Raw genomic sequence first — 23644 nt, 5'->3', positions numbered from 1 at the left:
TAAGGATTTGGGCACATTATGTCAACTGGTTTTATTAATCAAAAGGCAACTGCAACAGGCATGTATCAAAAGGTGAATATGGCTAAGCCTTCACAAAGTCTGGCTTGAAGCTGAAGTCTTCATCCCAAAATGGCTGTTGCGACAAATTGTAAACAGTTATCAACAGTCTTACAGCACTTTCAACAAAAATACAAGTCAGCTAAAATCAGAAAAGCACCTGTTATCGTTCAGAATGTCAAAATACAAACACCTGTTTTTGTGCCACTGTACAAAATCAAAGTAGACGAACTAAAAACATCAGGAAATGGAATGTTCAAAAGTCACCTTTTTTTCCATATAAAAAAGGAACTGGGAGGGGAGGGGGGGTTCAGTATTTTCTCCTTACAACAAAAGGCAAAAGGACTGGACAGTGCATTAAAAGGGACAAGCCACACCATGCACTTCATGGGAGGAGTGGGGGCTGGTTTGGTCACTTAGCGTAGTCTGTGCATAGGTATAAGGCATCAGTCGAGCAGGTCTTCTTGGTTGCATGTGGTTAAGAGACATTCTGTAGAGGGAGGGAGTCGCCTTCAGTAGTTGTAAACAAAACCAGGCTGATCCTCTGGAGAGGGCCCCCGCGCGTCTTGCAGTCCCATCCCTCCCCCTCCGGGTGGTGATTGGCGTACCCTGAGCCAGTGGAGTTGTGGTGAGATGCGTGTGTGATGACTGAGGGGAGTGATCCAGGGTTCAACGTCAGGTTTGGGAGGCACAGGTCCTGCTCCCAGCTCTTACACCACTGACTGACTGTCGCTTCATCTTCAAAACAGCTGAACTCCTTTCAGAAGAGCAAAGAGGAAGTGGAGTTGTGAAACACCTTTGTTGACTGTTCATCACGCCTCTCCTGGTGAGAGCTGCGTGTCCGATACGGTCCCTGTGAGGGACTGAAAGGGGGGCTAGGAACACGAGGGAGCCGAGGTGGAGCGATTTATGGCATCTGGTGTGTTTTTCTGTCTGTCTGACTGACTTAGGCGTTACTCATGGCTTCGACGGTGACAGTTTAAACCTAAGTGGTTTCTTTCAAATCTGTGCTTACAAGGCAAATCTGGACATTATTTGTTAGAGGGACAGATACAACAAACAAACAGGACACCTGTAAACAGTCTTCATAGAGGCAGCAAAAGGACAGGGCTTATCACATTATTTTTCTCACACAAGGAAGAATATTCGTTACGAATGCATTAACACACACTGCATTTTTGTCAAGTCTTAAAGCGAGGCTTGTCTCTGAATACTCAAGGTGTTTTCAAATCAATTTCTTCAAAGTCATTCAATACGTTTGCAAATGGCACTTCCCATCCAGGTGTTCATCCGGTTCTTGTTATTCCCTTAAATTCGCCATCCAAATAGTGGTGTGTCAAATCAGTAATGCCTACAAACTACAGAGGAAAAATAAATAAAATAAGCAAATTAAAGGAAATACAGCAGTAGCCAAATGAGGTATCTATGTATTGCTCTATGTCAAAGAAAGAAAGGAATTAAAATTAAATAAATAAAAATCAGTGGTTTGTCAAAATGAGATGGGGGGGAGGAAGCAACAAAAGGTTTCAGGTTTTGGTGGGGCAGTGACTGGTACACTCACTCCTTCCCCACCCTCTTCCCAGTGTGACAAGGACCCAAGGCCATGGATCAGGGGTCAAAGGTCAAAGGGCAAACATGGAGTGTCAGGACTCTCTGCTTCCCTGAGGTATTTCTTTGGAGTTGGTTTTGTCCGCTGCTGTTGTGACATTCGACTCCGTGGTGGCGGCTGTGGGTTGGGATGGGGTCGCCGTGGCAGCAGGGCCTGGCTCCGCCTCCTCGCTGCTGGTGGACGGCTCCTGTACAAGCCCCCCCCAGCTGGCTTTGTTCAGCCCCAGGTGGCCCAGCATGGTCTGGGAGAGGCGTGTGTCGGAGAAACGGGCCCACTCTGCAAACAGAGGCTCCACTACGTATGACATGAACCCTGAAACAGAGACAGACACACCCACACAGATTCATTGATTTAGGGAGGGCCTTGATGTGGTGGACAGGTGTTCATCCTAACCGGACAGGACAAAGTCCCAATTCTTACCAATCTGGATGTTGCCAGTGGAGTTGGCCTCGTTGTCACACAGTGGGCTGACTTCAAGTTTGTGCTTCTTCTCAATGTCCCCTATAGAGGGCGAGAGAGACCGTAAGAAGGGATGGAAGAGGAAGGAGAGGAGAGCAAGATGAGAACAGCAGTGATGGAAGAGAAGGAGGGTGTACCTTGACGGAAGAACTCTGCTGTAACCTTCTCGCTCCACTGTTTGCTGAGCGCCCAGGGTCGGCAGGGGTTGCAGATGTCTGCACACTTCAGAGCCATCTGCATGGGGTTAGAGCCACAATGGATGGTTAGAGCCCGCAGTTTCCCCAGAGTCAGCTGTATGGCTGGTGGCCAACTGGAAACTGACCTGTAGGAGGAAGTGACGGTGGCTGGCTTGGCTCAGACACAGGTCTCCCTGGTCCAGGTGCGTGCGGAATTTGGACAGGTACTCGTTCTGTCTGCTGATGTCTGTGGCCAAGATCAGGGAGCCCAGCTGCCTCTCCATGTTAAGGCTGACGAGTCGAACACAGAGCGGATGGATTATAACCACATTAACGCCAGTTAAAAGCTAACGTGAATGGTAAAAAAAAGAAAAGAAAGCTCTGAATGCTGATTGGCCAGTGCGGAAGGACAGCTGAGTAGCAGACCTGTCTTCTGCAGGCAGATGGGAGAAGAGCCCAGTCTCTCGGATCAGGCCCACTGCAGACCTCCAGTGGTGGTTCTCCAGAACGGAGGTATTCTGCTCCTCAGAGAAGAAAGCACAAACAGACACACACACACACACACGCACACACACAGTCTCCTAGTTAGCCGGTGATCCGGGAGGTTTTTGTGCCTGCATGTGTCGGTGTGTGTGTGTTCTACAGTGTGTTCCTACCCTGTAGAGAGTAGCCAGGTAATGGTTGGTCTTGATGAGGAAAGGCTGGTTGACCCCGGGGTGGTCCAGGTCGTGAGTGGCGGCCGCCAGCAGACCCAGCAGGATGTCACAGGAAGTGAGAGACTTGGCCAGCTGCATCACAGGAAGCACAGATCACCACGTGACCACAGGTTCCAAGCCACAGCAACACCATGGAACAAAACCACCTTGCAGGTCGCCCTGGCAACCCTATCAGATATACTCGTCCCTTCGCACCACACTGTGCGTGTTCACAGTGCTAACAAGGAGGTCAGATGGCTGAGCGGTTAGGGAATCAGGCTAGTAATCAGAAGGTTGCCAGTTCGATTCCCGGCCGTGCAAAATGACGTTGTGTCCTTGGGCAAGGCACTTCACCCTACTTGCCTCGGGGGGAATGATGTCCCTGTACTTACTGTAAGTCGCTCTGGATAAGAGCGTCTGCTAAATGACTAAATGTAAATGTAACAAGGTGGTGTTCCCTGGGGCTGGGCTCCCCGGCTCACCTTGGGCTCCCGGAGGTAGCAGTACATGGCCTGTGTAACGTCGGCTGCGTGGACAGCGTTGTGGTAGGGGTTCTGGTGGTGGTAGTCCTCCTGGACCATGACCAGGAACCTCCACAGCTTCACCATGTCCAGCTGAAAGAGCTCCAACAGGCCGTACTGGTTGAGCAGGTGGAAGGTCAGTGTGACCAGACTGTTTCCTGGGGAGAGAGAGGAGCAAGGACGAGAGACATACACAGTCAACACAAATACGCCGCATGATATTCACACACGTCTCAGGAGGCAGACATGTGATATAAATATCACAGTGTAGTCTGCGGATCTGTTTTCTGATCTATTGCAAATGTCACAAAGCAAAACCTCTTGCCAATATTAGCTGTTGGAAGCCGCCAGCAGATGGCACTGTTGTCTGTATGTCTGGTTTGATGGTGATATGATTGACAGGGACGCTGTCACAAACAGTATCACAAGTGAAGGTGTTGGGGGGGGAAATGAAGTCTCACCATTGGTTAATCTGTTGAAGAGGAAAATGTCAAAATTCCAGCTCCCGACCTTCTGCAGCATGCACTGCAGGGACACAGGAAAACCATGGTTACAGTGAACTTCTGGGACAAGTGGGGCAGCGGCCTCCACACTTTCCTTCTCCAAAACATATTTATTCATTTCCAATTTGCTCAGAACTTTGAACAGGAGAAGAAGCGGTGCTGTCTGGGGTGTGTCCGTGAGCGCGGGAGGGAGTGCGTACCCTGGCCTGTCCTAGGTAGTCCTCGTCCAGGAGGGGGAGGCGGTTGTGTTGGGGTGTTCCCCGGAGCAGGCGAGAGGAGCGGAGGTTCCTCTGGAAGCTCAGAAGTCTGTGGATCCTCCTGTCAGACACAGGACCTGCCGAGCTAGACCCGAGCCGGGCTGCACACACACACACACACACACACACACACACACACACACACAGCTCTTAGTAGCTGCAATTAAAAATGTTGCAGCTAGATATGAAACTCAATTAAGTGGAATGAGTGGATGTAGAAAAACGTCATACACAGACACACATTGCTGATACAGCCACCCACTCTAAAAGGCAACTGTCTGGACACACACAAGTCGTGCAGTCTATGGCCACCCTGACACACAGACTGTGGCTGTTTGGGAAAGCCATGGTCCCATTCCGGAAGCACGTCAGCATTCTAAGGAAGGCCATTATGTTTGAACCAGGAAGTGAGCACACACACTTCAAGTGTCTGAGGTGAAAACAGCCGGGCTGGCAGGGACAACATGAAGCAAGGCTCACATTCAGACTGGGCACTTAGTAAGCCGCTCACATGAGGTCGTTTTGTGAGGTATTTTAATCCGAACTCTGGAAAATCTACTCAACTCTGGGGAGAAAGGAAGAAATCAAGAGGATGCAACTGTGAAAAGAAATGGTTGTTGCGAGGCCTGTCTGTTCATGACGTAGAAGTCACATATTTCTGCCCAACACGCACATGCTGTGCTTTATCAGTGTGTGAAAGAACTGGGCTATGTGACAACATCTGTCAGTGAGTCTGGTGACATCAGAGGAGGGTTGAGGAGGCAGGTTTGAACTCTAGACAGTGTACAGGTGGGGGATATCTCTTCATCTCACTCAGGTTATCAGTGAGCATGCCTGGTAGGCAGGCAGACAGGTTCAGCTAGGCAGGGTTGGATGGGTCCATCTAGCCAATCTTTTCTCGGCTAGGTAGGGCTGGGCTAGGCACGGCAAGTTTTTTTCTGGGCTGGGCTAGGCAGGTCTGGGCTAGGCTGAACAAGTCTGAGATGGGCTAGGCAGGTCTGGGCTAGGCTAGGCAGGTCTGGGCTAGGCTGGGCAGGTCTGGGCTAGGCTAGGCAGGTCTGGGCAGGTCTGGGCTGGGCTAGGCAGGTCTGGGCTGGGCTGGGCTAGGCAGGTCTGGGCTAGACTGGTCTGGGCTAGGCAGGTCTGAGATGGGCTAGGCAGGTCTGAGATGGGCTAGGCAGGTCTGAGATGGGCTAGGCAGGTCTGGGCTGGGCCAGCAGCAGTGTGGGGCTCTTCATACTCACAGTGGAGCGTTCGGAAGTCGATGCAGAGGTATGGGTGGGATCCTCTTCGTTCCGGTTCGAACCCGACTTGGCTTCTTACTCTCACATCTCCTAGAGGGAACCAACACACACGTCCTCAAGAGACACGCTGTACGCCGAGCACGGAAGCAGACACGTGTGTGTGTGTGTGTGTGTGAGCTGGATGACATTGTGTTGTGATGAGAAACAGACAGGCCCATTTTTCCTGTGTGTGTGCGTGACCATGGCCCTGCTAGAGGAATACGGTTCAACTCTTTACCCAGAAGCCCTGAGCTCTGCCTCTGCTAAGCTTTCAGGCCTCGCTACATGAAAACACCCAAATCGACTTCTACAAACAACCATGACCTCAGCAATACCCCTCCTATAACCTCAACCAGGCTGGACTGCTGCCCATTTCATACCAACACAGATATGACATTCACAGAAAAGTAGCTGACTGCATTGCCAGAAGCACTTTAGGCAGCTGAAGGTCATGTAGCGGCTGAAGGTCGTTGACAGGAGGCCCAGTGTTTTGGCCGAGGGAACGATCCTGGTTTGAGTCTGTCAGGGTCGCTGCCTTGTTGACTGGCTGTGTGTTCCCACAGCAGGTTCTATTCTATGGTTAGATCTATGAGCCCCCCCCACACGCACGCACGCACGCACGCATGCACACACGCACACACACACACAGGCCAGGGCATTCCACTAGCTTCAGTACCCAGTAGCACTTCACATCAAATCTCCACCGGGGTAAATCTGATAAATTCAAAAAGCCGTGTGGCTGGAGGCTTAAGCCCTTTGTGATTGAGAGATTATCAACGGGCCAGGGATTGACCATCCACTCTGGGTCCTTGTCTCGGTTTTATCCTCTTTACCCCTCTCCCTTTGTCTCAATCTATTCATCTGTCCCCTAGCTCTGTATCATGTTGTTTAGGTCATTGTGTTATCGGGTGAGCACAATAACATCGATAAAAGATACAGAGGCCATTTCCCTCAACTCTGCTTGAGATTGCAAGTGGTGTTGACGTGGAATGTGTTGCGTGTGTGTGTGTGTGTGTGTGCCAGTGGGAGCCGACACACTGTGGAAAACAGACACAGTTTCTCCACTGTGCTGGTGTGGGAGTGTGTTTGAGGAGGTGGGCAGTACTTACCTAGCATACGAATGTACAGGGCCGTCTGGTCAGAGCTGTCGTAGGAGATGGCTCCTCGTCTCTGGGGAGAACAGGGAGGAAGAAGAACAAGCTAAAAGACCAGAGACGTCATCTACTTGTGGTTGAGAATGCAAAACAAAAAGGTACAGAACTACAGCGTTAACGGCATCACAAACAAGACGCTTATCGTATGTGTGTGGACTTGGGGGTGAAGCGTTACTGATAAACAGTGTTCCCATGCCGTATCTCAAGGTGCCTGTTGAGTGCGTTTCTGTGTCTCCCATCCAGCTATCTGGGAGTGTGAGAACATGGCACATGCTGCACCCCCCACTCCCCCTCTATGTACTGCTCACACACACACACACACACACACCCACGTGGTGTAGAGTTTCATGGGGATTATCGGTAAACGACCCTGTACTTACGATATTTGAAAATAGAACTGGCCAAATAGGTTACACACTGCAGGTTCTGTGTTAGTCACTAGTAAGTATACTGTTTATAGCTACAGAACAACTCGTAGTCCCACCTACTCACTGTAAGCTAGGCCGGCTCCCTGTGTGAAGGCCCATGTAGCCTGTCACTTAACAGGAAGTGAGGCCTGAGGTCTGAAGCTGGAGGAGAAGGGAGCCTTATAGAGTTAATCACACCTCACTTCCTGCAGTAATAGGCTCCCCATGTAACGATTAAATTGAAGCAAAGCAGCTTGACGATCACTAAGGAAACAGACACTCACACCAGCTCTCCCTGAGCTTACTGAGCACGCGAAACCAGAGAGGGGGAGGGAGAGAGACAGAGACAGAGAGAGAGACAGAGACAGAGAGAGACAGAGACAGAGAGAGAGAGAGACAGAGACAGAGAGAGACAGAGACAGAGAGAGACAGAGACAGAGAGAGAGAGAGAGAGAAGGAGATGTAAAGAGAGCAGGAAAAAGGACGGCGTGAAGACAAAGAGAGAACGCAGGTTCATCTGTTCTGAGCAGAGTTGATGGGTTTAATGTAGTCTTACAGTCTTGCATCCGTTGTGGTACTGCATCAGCAGGAGAGGATCCGATCATCTCCTGTGAGCATACATGTAGGGTGGGGGTTTGTAGTAGCTGAAGTAGTAGTAGCATTAAGAAGGCATGACCTGTAAGGATTTCCCTTGGGGATACCCGAGACAGTTGATAGAGGAGCCAGAGCATGACCTACAGATAGATGGACTGACACTCCTATTAGGGTTTTGGCTCAGCAAACTCACCACACACACTGGCCCCCACCCAGAGCAGGTCTAGTTTCCACATGCAGCACATTACCTCTCTCCCTCTCCCTCTCTCTCCCTCTCCTCCCTCTCCTTCTCCCTCTCCCTCTCTCCCTCCCTCTCCTCCTCTCTCCCTCTCCCTCTCCCTCTCCCTCTCCCTCTCCCTCTCCCTCTCCCTCTCCCTCCCTCTCCCTCCCTCTCCCTCCCTCTCTCTCCCTCTCTATCCCTCTCTATCCCTCTCCCTTCCTCTCTCTCCCTACCTGTAGTTGGGCTAGCAGTCTGTTGGCCTAAATCCTTCTCTGGGTCAGGCTGGGTGTGTGTCTGACTGTCCCCAGCTCTGGGCTCCATGCTCTGGGCTGTCTGGACCACAGCTATGGAGGGTCAGACTGGGTCTGTGTGCTTTTTCCTCTGCCCATGCTCTTTTGTACAGTGGGCCCTGGTAGGAGAGGCTCTGGCTGGGCTGGCTGGTTTTCAGGCTGGCTGGCTGGTTTGCTGGCTGGCTAGGGTGTCCCCAGATGGCACAGCACTCTGGCTGTGACGTCAATGGGCTCAGACGATTTGCATACATGATTTTTATCCATTATCATTCCCTCGCTCTCGCCCTCTCTCCCCCTCTGCCTCTCATCCCCTCAGGCGCTCCTCGCTTCTCTCCTCTCGACTGAAAAAAAAACGCTTTGAAGCCATGTTCTCCCACTAACCATTGTGAAAGGCTGTAAAAACATCGACATGCACAGAGAGGGTTTGAGAGGGTTCGGTGGGGCGAAAATCCGCCTGCGTTAAAAACCGTTTTGATGGGAGGGCGATAATCCTGCCGTGATAACCATAAAGAAGCTGCTTCCAGGCTGGAGGGGCAGTTTTACAGTATGTGTGTGGTAACTTAATGACCCCTTGTTACTGATACACACTCCTTAACCACTCGTCAGCCATGATAAGGATCAGGGTGTGTCCTACAGGCGCACAAGGGTACGTGTATACACACACACAAACAGAGAGGGTCTGGAGAGGGCCTGTGTCTCTGACCCTGTATGTCCTTTAAGCCCACATGACAGTGGCCAATCCAAAGCTAATATTTTACTGGCTAGCAAACAGCTTGACTCATAGTTGGTAATCTGCCAAACTGTATTTTACTGTCAACAGGCCACTGTGTTTACACACACCACCGGTGGTTAACATGTGAGTAATACAGCGCGTGTGAGGGTGTGTGTGTGCGCGCGTGTGTAGGCTCAGTGTGCAGCGATGCACAGTTCAGTCCCAAGAGAAAACAGCACAGGCAAGGTGGAAGGATGGGGAGGGGACACAGGCTGTCACAGGTAAACCTAGGATCCATATCTGACACATTCAACCCTGAGGTAAACAACCCTGAGGTAAACAACCCTGAGGTAAACAACCCTGAGGTAAACAAGGATGTGATGTTGTGGGCAGCCACTCTGTCACCAAGGTAACAGTGGGTATTGTGTCGAGTAGGGAAGGCTAAGCCACCTGCATGCCCGTTTAGCCATACCTGCCACACCTAGCTGCTTCGTGCCAACAATCTCATCCACACACACACACACGGACCTCAGACATTTTGGGGTCTTGCACACTCATCTCTGACCGTCAGTCTGTGAGCATTTCTTCATCATTCTCCTTGAGTTGAATGTGGAAGAAATACTGCAGGATTCCCTAACCCTAATCCTAAACCTAAGCCTAACCCTTCCATCTGTTCCCAGGAGGGAGGTAGGTCACAAGAGCGGGCAGTTTAGTTAGTGGTTGTCAGCAGCTGACCCCAGCTGGCCTTTACTCCTCCCAACCACTGTCCATTAGCAACCTACTAGCAGGATAACCCTATTTACTACAGGGGTCATGACCCTGGCACATGCTATGACGTCTGGGGGAGCCGATCTGAGACGGGCCTTATCCATCAGATCACTGCCCTCAAGTTTAGTACCATGTGCCGGGGTCAAAGAACAGCAGCTACCGAGTTAGCACCTTGATGATGTCACAGGCAAGGCTTGTTCCAGCCTGCCGTCGGTCTGTAAATGTTTGATTAAATCACAAAGCTGAGAACAAGCTGAAGGTTTGGTGTTACTGCCATGGGTTTGCACAGGTATGGTTGAATCAACTTTGACTTTGAACATTATGGTTTTGGTTGTTAAACTGTTTACGGATAAGACAGTAAATGACTGCTTCCTTGGGTAAACACGTCTGTCCCTGAAGACAGACTGCTGTAAAACTGAGGTGTGTCTTCATGCTTTTGTCTGCAATAACATGTTTCTTTTTCATCTGTTTTCGTGTGTGTGTGTCACTGTGTGTGTGTTTAAAGCAGACAGGTTGAATAGGCTCCTTGGTGCACGTCATCCTAACTCTCACACGTGAGTAATCATCACAGATCGAGATCTGGGACATTCGCATGACGAGCACAATCGGTTAAACCCTCCAAAACTGATAGAAATAGCCAAGGCTGCCTATGTGTTATTTATACTGTTGTGTTGGAGGACAGTACGCTGGTGTTGGCAGTTGGCAGTCAATCCCACACTTCCCTATTTTAGCCACAGTGATAAAATCAAACTTCCCCATGTAGCTAGTCATAAAGACTGAGGACAACCAGTTTACAGACAGGGGTCATGCCAAGTAGGAAGCCAACAGTATTCGCATAAACTCATACATCATGTCACACACACACAGGGTTTGTAAACTCACAGAGATAAAAGAAGCTGGACTTCATAAACGGAATGTTTCCTCCTGAGTAATGGCTACTGGCTGTGCAATGCTGTGTAGCGGAATAGCACATTCCAGAAACTGAGTGAGTGCTAGGCCATAACCCTGGACTTCACTAGGAAGGGTGTGTGTGCATGTGTGTGTGTGTATATGTGTGCGTGTGTGTGTGTACAGTAGCTGCTGCTCATAGAAAGTCTGACCGCCAACAAACTCTAGAGAGAAGATGCAGGGTGTGTGTGGAGGGTACCAGTCTGTCAGAACACGTTCCCTTTGCAGACCGCCCCCCTAATCACACATTTGAAATTGCTTCTTTTTTTTTTTTTTCTTTTACCGTCAGGAGAAGTGTCATAAACTAATTTAAGGCTTCTTTAAACAAGGCACTTTAAAAGGGGCTTGTATAAATGTGTTTTTAATGGCCGCTCTCTCTAACCAAAACAAGGAATGTTTGAGTTTGTACGTGTGTGTGTGTTGATATGTTGAAACATTCTCACAGCCTGATGCACTCAAAACGGCAGCTTGGAAACAACGATGGTCATGTGACCGAGGGCCCCCCGAGAGAGAGAGCGAGAGAGCGAGAGCGAGAGAGAGAGAAGCATGCCTGTATCTGAGGAAACAAAGCTTTGCGTCCTGTTCACAAAGAACCCAAATCCTGAATGAGCTTCAGAGCTGCAGCTAGCCACCACCCTCCTCCCCTGTAAGTCACACGGACCCAGTCTGGTTCAGCGCAGGCTCTGGTTTCTGGCAGCGGAGAGGTTAAAGCAGGGCAGATTGTGAAACGGCAAGCTCCTTCAGCATTCTTACCACATCCTGAGACTACGTCAATCCAACGCCACTGGCCCAAAACCTTATCGTCACAGTTAAGATCAACAAACTGACTCCCTTCCAATAAAAGCGTGCCGTTTTAACACTTGCTGTTCCTACGGTACCCAGAAAAACGAACCTGTGCGGACAGGAAGACTAGCCGCCCCATGTCTTCTTCTGTGTATTTAAGAGTTTCACATTATCTACAAATATCTCTCTGGGTCGTAAAACATGTGACCAACTGCTCCCATCAATACTGGGCATCTGTTTACAAACTGATTATGATATCTCAGTTACACGCAACATGACAGATGTCAATAACATGGCTTTTATCAGAGGAGTGGTGACAGGCAGACAGACAGACAGACAGGCAGACGCACAGACAGGCAGACAGGCAGGAAAATGGCAATGTGAATTGCCCTGCTGGGTAGGATTCTGCATGTAAGGGTTCAGTGTGTGTACGTAATGTAAACCACATGATTCAGAGGCTGTGTCCTACTCCATGCTCTATACACCAAGACCTATACATAGTGTGTGCCAATCTAAGCTGCCGAATTTCTCTCCCTGGGTGTAAAAAGCACCCTGTTTAAAGTTCACTTTGGCAATCCGAGAGTAAACAGCAGCTTGCATGTTCTAAACCTGTGTCACGATGTGAAGCCATTCACTTATCAGGCAGCTTCTGATATCAGAACCCTAACAGCAGTATAATACACTTCTAGAAACTAGCAACACAACCAATGTGTAAATGAGGCCTTTCATTTGACGCCACGGACACTACCCCTCTCCAACAGCATATTTGACACCCATTCACATCCATACCGAGCACAAAAAACACATTCTTCGGTGACTTCATCTTTTCTTGAACCCTACTCTTTTCGCCCTCTGTTTACAAGAGGAAATGTCTTCATCTGAAAGAGGGGGGTGAGAGAACGCCAGCATGTGTGAGAGTCAGAGAAAGAGAGAGAAAGAGAGAGAAAGAGAGAGAAAGAGAGAGAGAGAGAGAGAGAAAGTGCCAAAAGAGAACTGTGTCTGTGTGTGAACGCCTGAGCCAAAGAGAAAGGGGGATTGAACCTGAGCCAAAGAGAAAGGGGGATTGAAACTCCGACCATCTGGGAGTTTGGCACAGGGCCAAACCACTGCCCCCAGAGCCCGGGCACATGTCTAACGGCCTCTCTGTAACGGTAGCCCGTCCTCGCTACCACAAACAGTGCTGTGGAACCACAGGGAAAAACACCCAGTGGACACTGAGGACCCCCCTTGGCCCTCTGGTCCCACACAGCACAGGGAACACAAACACAATGTTTAAAGAGTAAAGTAATTGCTCCTTGGCAAAGGACTACTTGTGACTGTCAAGAGCTGGGCCCAGCCTGTACAGTACAGAACACTCAGTCACTGCAATGGTGTTTACTTCATGTGTCAAGTGTGTGTGTGTGTGTCATTGCTCATCCCCATACTAACCAATGAAAAAAATCGTTCCAGGGGGGAAAAGTAGGAGAGGGGGTCTGGCAATGTGACTTCCAGCTTGTCTGGGAGGAAAACAACCAATGAAAAGTTTCCTCTCCATAGCCTTGTCTTCGTTTCCCCTGGCCCTGCAGTAGGCCTTCATCTCAACTTCAATATTCAGTATCACCTTTACAAAAATGATACGCAAGTGATCCTCGTTTCCCGGGGAACCCCACTTAACACTACAAAGCCTGTTGCTCATTGCGAGCGCTTTTTTCTCACAACAAAAGGAGCACAATGAGAGCACACCCCACAGATTAGAGATGAACTCTAGCCCACTCAGGGGGGACAACAGACAAACATGACCCAGAAACACAATGGACCCCAGTGTGTGTTTGTAAACACACAGTGTGTGATCCAGCCTTCATCTGGTATGAGTCTCATCCTGGGAGATGGGGGTTTGACTGTGTGTGTGTGTGTGTGTGTGTGTGTGTGTGTGTGGTGTGTGTGTGTGTGTGTGTGTGTGTGTGTATGATAGCTGTTCATGTGTGTGTGTGTTTGTGAGAGCTGTTCATGTGTGTGTGTGTGTGTGAGAGCTGTTCGTGTGTGTGTGTGTGAGAGAGCTGTTCATGTGTGTGTGTGTGTGTGTGTGTGTGTGAGAGCTGTTCATGTGTGTGTGTGTGTGAGAGAGCTGTTCATGTGTGTGTGTGTGTGTGTGTGAGAGCTGTTCGTGTGTGTGTGTGTGTGTGTGTGTGTGTGTGTGTGTGTGTGTGTGTGGTGTGTGTGGGGGCAATGTGGAGGTTGTGGTGGCAGGTGGGGGTGGGGCCAGCTTCGTCACACTGTGCTGGCCCAGAACAGTCCTCCTAATGTGTAGCCAAATACCAGAGCCCCATCGCTATCCCACAATTCCCTTCTGGCGCATATTGCTTGAAATGAAGTGGAACGCCGAGTTGAAAAGGATGGAGTGGGAGATGGCAGACGGATGGACAGACAAGTGAAGCCCTTCTGTCATTCAATCCATCCACTCCACAGTTCCCTGACCGATGGCTGTTTCTCTCTCCTGAGAGCCAACATCAGCCCCCCAGGCCCCTGGAGACCAGGATGCAGGTCTCTCTAACAAGGATTCCTGCCCACAACTATGTTGTGTCAGACACACATGGGTGGTTATGTGGAGCAGAGTGCTTGACAAAGGCCTAATGGATGGTCGTACACTCAACACTACCGTCTCAATGTCTGGTAAGACATTTGAGATAGGGTTCAATGATTACGGTTGGAGCGGAAAGCCTACAGTCCAGATCGAATGTGCAAGTCAATGTTTGAAACCATCCAGTGTTGACTCCACATTCCCTTTTTCATATTTTAAATGGACAAAGATATGGACAACATTGGGGAGCGGTTTTGAGATCTACATTTGAGACATGAGTCAACTGTTGCAGAGTTGGATTATTGGAACTTCCTATTCAGTGACCAACCAATAGAAACACTATTAACAAAAGGAAAGCTTTCAAACGAACTTTCCAACGAAGTGCAAAGTAGGGTTCTAATTTGGTTAAATCATTAAACGTCGTGCTACCTGTGGAGGCAGAGCACCAAAAGGGCACACAGTAATCGTGCTTCCAGTTCCTCATGGCCACATGTTGCAGTCGAACAAGAAAACTGTAAGCTAAGCAGTTCAACGCAAGTGTCTACAACAGCCGTTGTGGTGGCTTAAAGGGAAGGTGACACTTTCGTCTGTTGCTAATCGCCAGGCGAGTCCACTGTCTGCATTGAACAGAGACTAGGAGTTTAAACTGACGTTGATATTTCAGATTCACACAAAGTGACGTGTGCATGGTGGGTAAACGGAAAAGAACCACTTGCAATATTTTCTGATGAGAATTTGTAAAACACTCCACAGCCAAGGCCTAAAGAACTAGCACTTGTGTCAACGCCGGCATTTACCTAATAGGCGATGCGAAATCATTGAATATATACCGATACCGGTGCAATAGTGAGGTTAGTTATACCTGTGACAGCTGTCTGGGATCAGGGGCGCCGAAGAGAGACGAGCTGGAGCTGAAACTGATGGCTCCCCTCCGGCTGAGAACATGTTTGGGAACCGGCCTGTCTAGAGGCAAGACCGGCAGCTGATAACATACTTCCATTGAACTAAAACAGAGCTCAATCCAGATCAAAACTCAAAATGGAAAGAAAAAAAAACCAAATGAGTTAAGAGAGTTAAAATGTGCAGAATTAAATGGAAAGCCAGGCAATGGGGAATTGTTGCAGAGTATTTGTCCTTTTGCGTGTTAGGAAATCCTCAATGCTTGCCCTGTAAAGTTATTTTGTTCTCATTGACTTTAAACTTGACAAAATCCTCGTCATTAATATAGTCTCTGTATTTCTCTTCTCGCGCGTCTCCTTTGGTCTCATTCTATTCGAATTGCAACCATGCTGCTTTTTTTCTTCCTTTTTTCACACAAATCTGGGCCTTCAAAGGACAAGGCCTGTTTATTCTCTGTATGTTTATAAAATCGCTTCCTCATTTTTCTTTTCCAGGAAAAAAATCCTCTCATCAGACGTTCTTCATCGTGGCATGGCTCCCCGGTGTGTCTCCAAATCAAAACAAAAGGCACGACCAGCGACCACTTCAAATGGGATATCTACTGATGCACGACACCGGTGAATGAGGTGAAAGAAATCCTAGAAAAAAATATATTCGACTTGCCTTTACAGTGGTTCGGTGGTTTTCATTCAGTGTTTTAAAACTAGTAGAGTCACTGGTAGCATGTATTCTTTCTTTTTTGTGTGTAAATTAAAGGATTATTAGCACGAGTACTTCACCACGCATCGGACTCACTCAATGCAGCGCTGTCATTAAAACAAAGTGTCTCAGAGGGAAACCCGACGTTCATCAATCAGAAGCACTAGTCCGACGTAAATTGTCACATGGTGGAAATAACTGAAAAATAAAACAACTGAACGTGAAACAAAAGACACGTAAATTGCTCTACCACTACCTAATCTTTCTAAACAGTCTAGTTTCAGCATACACCATAACCTCCTTGGCATACACACCACCTGCCAAAGATGGAGCTGTTGAAGCTTTCACAAAAAACGCCCTTGTGAGGCTTATCCAATCGCAGCAAGGCAACGTATACAACGCCAATAGAGATTAGACTGTTGTATGTCATTCGTTTGTAAAAGGATACGCTATTGGCTACACGTTCAGGGTGATCCCGAGACCGATTTGAGCAGTCATTTGCCGACGGCACGGACCTCCACAAGGGTATTCCACCACAACGGGGTTTGCCCTACAGCGGTCCACATCATTGCCTGTGATTACCTTCCTTGCATGAGTCATCCAGTTGTAGACTACTTCAGTGGGACTCTCTACAAACAGTTCTATAACGCGAGACAAAGTTGGAAAGCAACAGTTTCTTGATGTCGTTTTTTTTCTTTCTTAAGAACCACAGGCTGGACCTAATATTGTCTGGAAATGGCTGCTTGTGGCTATTTGGCAGCTACCCACAATGAATCAACTAGCTATTGTTTTGCTATTGTTATGCTATTTATTCTGGAATTGCCTATCGTTGACTATTGTAGATGTGAGGACAAAGGAGAGAGGGAATATTATCACTTAAGCAAACAGGACACGAAACAGCTCAGTAAAAAATACACTTTAATATACCTACTTTCTTAAGGCTTAGCTAATTCATCAATCCTATACAACCTGGGAGTCAGAGGCTAGTCATTTTCCATCTTAAATGCTTTTCCAAGAACCAAGAATGTAATTTCTTGCAATTTTCCCAAAACCATCTTCAACCTTTTTTTTATTAGAAGTTTTTTTTTGTCTCGTGCCGGGGATCTGGTGGACAATGGTGAGCCGCGCCATGGCAACAGTCAGGCTCACTGCCAGTTGAGGTCATAATGAGAGTACCACCCCCTTCCTTTCTACCCCCCCCCCCCCCTTCCCTCCATGGCTCACAATGCAATTCCACACAATCACACCCCCTGCCACAAGGTCCTGTGTCTTTTCCAGGCAACCAAGGCAACATTGTGGAAAATTGCAGCCGAAAACTATAGTCAGTCGTCCTCAGCAAAGACAACACCGATGACAGGGGAGAACAAAATCACCCTGACAGTCTTGGAAATAACGTTGAAGCGTTATATTTGGTTAGTAGTGTACTGTAAATTTACATTGCAGAAATGAATAAAGGGAAATGTCTCTCAATATCAATGTGAAATATAATACAGTGCTGTTGTTGCTGTTATTTAGTCTATTTGTTCCAAGTCCTTTCCTCTAAGCCACCATGAAACACGACTCTCTGGTATGTATCCCAAAGTGTAGATTAGTGAACACGTGCACTCCTACTGATGCCTGTGTGTGTGTGTGTGTTTGTGTATTGTTTGCATATGTGCATGTTTGTGTATAAAACATATTAAGGAAGCCATTTTGTAAGCACATATTTTCCATAATCAGTAAACATCACACACACACACACACATGTCCCTTGACAGACATAGTTAGCTGCCACAGTCACAGCTGGGGCCCAGGGGGGTTTTAGGGAAGGGGATGAACAGGTGAGTGGCATACCTGCTGAAACCCTCGGGGGCTACAGGTATCTGCTTGCAGTCCTGGCCCCCATCTCGGCCCCTGTGAGACTTTCCATGAGGTCTGAGGATCTCCCAGGGTCTTAATTGATTTACCTGTTATAAAACCGAAGTTATTTGAGATTAAAGATAATAGTGCTGTCAGCCTAACTGTTTGCAAACCAGCACACTGTTATCAATGCACACATTGTAAGGCGACTGTTTATTTACTATAAAACAATCACCCAATAGTTTAATTTGTACTGTTTGTATACACAATAATAAGAATAACATTACTGAATTACAATTTAGTAGATGTTTGCAGTACTCAGCCAGACCTGAGATGCCAAAAAATCTGTAATTTAATGAAAAGGTGCAACCCTCACAGTTCATAACTTGATTTGTAGTGTTGTTGGAATCCATCAGATGTGAGCTGGATCACGAGTCTTGTTGATTGTAAACGTTACCAAGTGTGCAGAGCCATCTAGCGGTGAAAGACCGCTATTACAGGAAACACCCTCAAGGTGGCCCCCTATAGAGGGCAGCAGAGGCATCAAATTGGTTGTTTGGCGTTTTATGGGTAAACAGTACAATACTACAGTACAATTTTAGCTATAGATGTTTAGCTGTGACTGAATAAATAGTAATAACAAAAATTATAATAACTACAGTAACCAAGTTAAACATCATCACTAACATATAGATTTGAATTAACACATTATCAATATCCCACCTGATCCTGCACCGTACACATTTCCGTTCATCTTTACAGAAAAGCTTACCCTTGTCTGCCACCAGAGGATACTCTTGTGCTGTCTGTTTCTATTCTCTTTTATGTGTTTTGATAGCTGAACAAAAACATATAGAACCTTATCAAAGACCAAGGACAACTTGAAAATCATACTTTCACTGAAGCACATCACTGTGCAGAATGAAACCTTTTCATGCTCAGTGAATGATTCAGAATCAGAATGATTCATTCAATGATTGAGGCCACAGAGGCTTCCCTTAGATTCAACAGGACATGAACAGCCCTGAATAGTCTGGCATTGTAGAACTGAATCATATTGGAGAACTCAATCATGTTGGAGACCCAGTAAGAATATCAGTGGCAAATTAACACTCATTAGCTAGCCCTGTCATCGCTAAGTTCTCCCAGTTCACCATCTACCATTACCATGGGCCAGGGAAACTTGAGGTCATGACAAGCATAATGTTTTATTCATCCCTCAGCCTTCCACTGATCCAGAGGGCCTGAGAGTAGATACCCGACTCCATTGACCTGACAGCCTCACCGGGTAAAGGACTGGAGCTCTGGACCCGAGGGAAAGGAACAGGTAGGATCAGAAGACGGCGAGGAGATCTGCAGAGCACCTGCTTTGAACCGTCAGTTAGGTGTGTTTGTTTGTTTGTTTGTTTGTTTGTTCTTGTGTTGTTTGTTCAATGAGAACGTCAAATTAATCACCGAATGACAGATTCATACTTCTGGTCTCAATATGAGACATTGTTTTAACAGATATTGACAAAGCACAGGACTTGTAGTGGAAATAGAGTAAGTGGGTGAAATGTGTGTACAAGTGGTAGCTTCTTTGTGCTGAGAAAACAACGTGGTTATTTATAACATCTCTGTAAATAATGAATAGGCATGATGCTCTAACAGTAGACCGGCAGATCAGTGGAGCTTAACAACCACATATCATGGAACTGTATGGCGTCATGTGTTCGGAGCACACTCTGAGTGGTGCTCGTACAGGTGCAATAGTGGCATTTGGTCACTAATGGGGTCCCTGATACAAGTGTGACAGATGTGTACCAATCCGATGTTGCTGTGGAACATTAGACCAACTGATGTTTAGGCATCATGCTGTTATGAGTGGTTGAGCTTTCAAAAAGGATGGCTGCGGTCCGAAGGGAAGTCCTTGTGGTGATGTCTCCCCACCTGTGCTGAACAGGTGCTGGTGAAGTGAGATGTCAGAGCAGAGGCAACGCACTCTCTCCACCTCAGGAGAAGCTCTCTATCTGGTTCTGGGTCTGGACAAGACCTGCTCACAGGATGACATCAAAAAGTCTTACAGGTAGTAAACACATCTACAAATGGACAATACGACACAGCAGCATAACATTGACTGTGTCATGAGAGGTGTAACCGCCGATGTCGACACAAGGAATTAACAGCCATACGAGCATCTCTATTGGTTGACGGATTACTAACATTTAGACAATTAGGGCTGGAGTGACCTTTTCTATGACATTTGCGATGCACTTGAGCTCATGTGTTGCAGGTGCAATGTCATTACTGAGACGAGGAGCCGCACAGACTATTTAATGGGGAGATGAAGTGACTGTCCGTGTTTGTTGATTGAAAGAGGTTACCTTGTTTCTGTTGACTGTTGAATGAGGTTACCGAGGTCTGTTGTCTGTTGAAAGAGGTTGAAAGAGAACAGAGCAGACACTGAAAGGTAGCAACATCAACAGAATCTTGTGTAATGACTTGTGTTTGGAGGTAATGGGAGAAAAAAACCGAAGAAGAAAAAATACTTTTGGAGAAAGACTAACTGATACAAGTCCTTTTATAATCACAGCCAATGATTGTCTGACAGCTGCATGAATACAATATGACTTCCACGAAACTGAAATATTAATACTGCAGAGCAGATGGCAGCCCTTGTTCTGCGTAGGTCAGGCGTTATAAAAGACTCCCTCGTTTGCTCTGTGTGCCTGTTGCTGCGCTTTTTACCTTTATTTCCTTTCAACAGACCCTGAAGTACCTAACTGTGTGTGTGTGTGTGTGTGTGTGTGTGTGTGTGTGTGTGTGTGTGTGTGTGTGTGTGTGTGTGTGTGTGTGTGTGTGTGTGTGTGTGTGTGTGTGCGTGCGTGTACATGTGTCTGTTTGCCAACCTACGAGTGCTTGAAAACAAATCACACCCCCCCATTGGGAATTGCATGGCCCTGTCTGCATGGCTGAAGCCCTACTTTCTATGCACACACTACCACTTCCTGTACTACACAATGCAGCCGCAGGAAGCATCAGCTTTACCTGGGAGATCAGCTATAATGGAGGCTCACAGGGCCTGATGGTAGGAGTAGAATAGTGCTGCTTTTATATGGCTGCCATGCTGTGTATTGTTACTTGGTGACAGGTAATATATTTAGGAATATATTGTTGTCACACTGAGTTCTTAAGCCGTAAATGCTGTTAGTGCGATTATCTTTTCTCATAATCTATATCTGAAGAGTTGTTTAGGGCATGAACCTAATTCCCTGCTGTATGGATGTTTTGAATCCTTGACATTCATATTTTCAGTAATCTTGAGTTTTTCAGCAATCAATTCTCATCGCAGGTTCTTAAAACAAGTCACATCCTTATGGCTTAAAAAAATGAATTCCTTTTCTAACTCATACACATGCCTCTGCATAAGTACTCTTTAATTGATGTAATTTAAATTCACTTTTGGGACAATTCAGATGGTTAGAGTTGGAGCAGCACTTGTTTGTTGTTAATGAATATGTAATCATAGCAGCAGTTTGCGAGCCGGTTGCCTTGATTAAAAATGAACGAGCATGCATGCTCGTGGCATCATAAAATGTTTATGCAAACATTAGAAGTTGGGGTGGAACTTAAGATGTAAAAAGATATTGCTAGAATTTGTTTTTTAAACAACCTACAAATATATGTTTATTAAATACTACAGTATCCGTGAACTGTTGGTTTGATCCATGACAAGCAGATTTATGTCTGGAGATCCCCTTACCACTGACATATGTATGAGCATCACTATAATACACACTCACAGTGGATGGCTGTTGACAGGAATTTGGGCCCTAGGAAAAACATGAATCAGCCGTGGTCAAGTTACCCATATCTATTCACTCTTCCAGGCCTCACTTAAACCCCTATCCCCCTTTTTGCCTCTTTGTGACACCTCTACAGTTAAGTTAAACTTCTTCATAAACGAATTCCCGTTAATATCATTTTTTTCTTCAGAAAACTTGCGTTAAGATATCACCCGGATAAGAACCCTGAGAATCCTGATGCCACAGATAAGTTCAAGGAGCTGAATAACGCCCACTGTGTCCTGTCTGATGCCACCAAGAGAAACATCTACGACAAATATGGTTCACTGGGGCTGTACGTGGCCCAGCAGTTTGGAGAGGAAAACGTCAACACGTACTTCCTGCTGTCCAGTTGGTGGGCAAAGGTCTGTAGATCTCTCTTTCTAGATCATTCACATTTTACATTTAGTCATTCATCAGACGCTCTTATCCAGAGCGAATTACAGTAATTACAGGGACATTCCCCCTGAAGCAAGTAGGGTGAAGTGCTTTGCCCAAGGACACGCCATTTTGCACGGCCGGGAATCAAACCGGCAACCTTCAGATTGCTAGCCCGATTCCCTAACCGCTCAGCCACCTGACTCCCGGTCATGAAGATCATTAACATGTTTCCCATTACATTTCTTGGCTTCAATTTGAGCAGTTTTAGCTTATCATAGATGTAATCTATGTTCTTAGTACTTGTTATATGTTATGTTATGCCAGGTTGCTTACGTTGTCTTGTCCCAAGAATTTCAGTGCCAAGTCTGACCTTGTGTTGTTCTGTGCACCTGACAACAAAAACTTTAAGATTTCACATTCATACAGCATGTATCGGACTCCCATAACATACATGTTTGCTCGTACACTACACTCCCTCCCTGTGCATCCAGTTATAGAGGGTTGTTTTTGGCGTGAATTTTTAACTGTGTTTTTGATCTGGTCGTCCTCAGGGGTTGTTTGCAGTGTGTGGTGTCCTGACAGGCTGCTACTTCTGCTGCTGTCTGTGTTGTTGCTTCAACTGTTGCTGTGGGAAGTGTAAACCGCACACGCCGGGAGATGACGACCCTGACAGCTACGCGTCTCCAGAAGACTTGGAGGAGCAGATACGCACAGACATGGAAACGGGTGAGTCTCACGCACACACGCAGAAGCTTGAGTCTGGAACCACATCACGCTTGTGTGGTGAACAAGCCTGCTTGAAACATTCCAGATTCCCAGCTTCATAGTCTCAGTAACTCTTTAATAAACTCATAATCTCAATAAGTCAGCTTGCAAACACCATTGAATAACACAATTTAATTTTGAATATGTGGAGTTGATACTTGAGCCAGATGTTTTGCATGTGATCCATTGTTCTAGTGCCAGTTAACAGTGGGAGGGTCTTTTCATGTTTCTGCAGTCATCAACATAACTAATAATTACAGTCTCTGCGTCACCTCGCTAAATGTGTTTCCATGGCAGTCATTTTGAGCCATATCTTGATAAAAGGGAAACAATGGCTTTTGTTTCCGGCAATCACTGCAAACTAATTTGACACTAAGTAAGCATTCGACTTCCTTTCCAAACACTTAGCTTGTGACAAATTTGTTGTTTGTGATCACTTATTTAATCTAAACCAAGAAGAATCAAGACATTGCAAAGCAAAAAAGTGTTCTACTCAAATGGTGCAATGTTTTAAGATTTAACACATAATAACCAGGCACATCTTCGCACCTGTGTCATATTTGTAAGAGCACACTGTAGACTTAAAAAGGCAACACCTGTATAAGAAGCTAATAGATCCATACATTTGACAAGAGATAAAGACATTACTAGACATTGTATTGGCATCCGAAGGGTACTGAGATCTAACACCAACCAGGATATATGCTGGTCATCTCCTCCTGACAAAGAAATAGAGTTAAGTTAAATTCCAAAGGTACATGTATGAATGAGGTGGACTGACAAACCCCCCAAACAACACTTCATAAAAAGCTTGTCTCCTCTCCAGATGTTGACACCCCCATTATAACTCAGCCAGTCAATGCAAGTGAGAAGACCCAGCTGATTGGTGATGGACGACGAGCCTACACCTGAGCAAACATCATGAAGAATACAGGAATATGGATGTGCTCCAGCTTATAAGCCCTGATAACATTTACAACTCCAGGATATTTGTAAATACGTTATTTAAGTGTGTCAATCGTTACTGGACAGTTATTTAGTTTTCTGGACATACTCAAATTCAATATTGTTAAAGTCGCTTAACTGGAGGTTATTATGTCTAGAAAGTCATATATTTTTTCTGCAATAAAGACATTCAGTCATGTACATATATCTATTTTTTGTATTTTCACTTGTAATTGACCAAATTGTCTCTGAACTTTTCTTCCACATATTCTTGAGCAATAAAAACAGGACGTTCTAA

The 23644-nt window shown here is 46.6% G+C and overlaps 2 protein-coding genes across 5 annotated transcripts; one reads left to right on the top strand and one right to left on the bottom strand.

The window, feature by feature from the left end:
- Positions 1-16: 16 nt before the first annotated feature.
- On the bottom strand, positions 17-15926 carry pde7a (phosphodiesterase 7A). Of its 4 annotated transcripts, none has more exons than XM_062479297.1 (12): positions 14856-15926; positions 6670-6730; positions 5522-5608; positions 4221-4378; positions 3979-4042; positions 3479-3675; positions 2958-3089; positions 2728-2819; positions 2448-2592; positions 2263-2359; positions 2087-2167; positions 17-1978 (listed from the first exon to the last, which is right to left on the bottom strand). In XM_062479297.1, the coding sequence occupies exons 1-12, from the start codon at positions 14991-14993 to the stop codon at positions 1701-1703; spliced, it is 1530 nt and encodes a 509-aa protein (XP_062335281.1). In that variant the 5' UTR covers positions 14994-15926; the 3' UTR covers positions 17-1700. The 4 variants fall into 4 exon arrangements, with proteins under 4 accessions (XP_062335281.1, XP_062335280.1, XP_062335283.1 ...); XM_062479296.1 differs by having other exon boundaries at positions 5522-5611; positions 14856-15925; XM_062479299.1 differs by lacking the exon at positions 14856-15926 and adding an exon at positions 11407-11700.
- On the top strand, positions 10209-23541 carry dnajc5b (DnaJ (Hsp40) homolog, subfamily C, member 5 beta). Its single transcript, XM_062479300.1, has 8 exons — positions 10209-10259; positions 15388-15519; positions 18655-18820; positions 18923-18973; positions 19374-19496; positions 21407-21620; positions 22188-22362; positions 23228-23541. The coding sequence occupies exons 5-8, from the start codon at positions 19390-19392 to the stop codon at positions 23311-23313; spliced, it is 582 nt and encodes a 193-aa protein (XP_062335284.1). The 5' UTR covers positions 10209-10259; positions 15388-15519; positions 18655-18820; positions 18923-18973; positions 19374-19389; the 3' UTR covers positions 23314-23541.
- Positions 23542-23644: the final 103 nt, after the last annotated feature.

The sequence above is a fragment of the Osmerus eperlanus genome, chromosome 15, assembly GCF_963692335.1.
Source record: "Osmerus eperlanus chromosome 15, fOsmEpe2.1, whole genome shotgun sequence".
Taxonomy (NCBI): domain Eukaryota; kingdom Metazoa; phylum Chordata; class Actinopteri; order Osmeriformes; family Osmeridae; genus Osmerus; species Osmerus eperlanus.
This window is presented reverse-complemented; position numbering and strand designations above follow the sequence as displayed.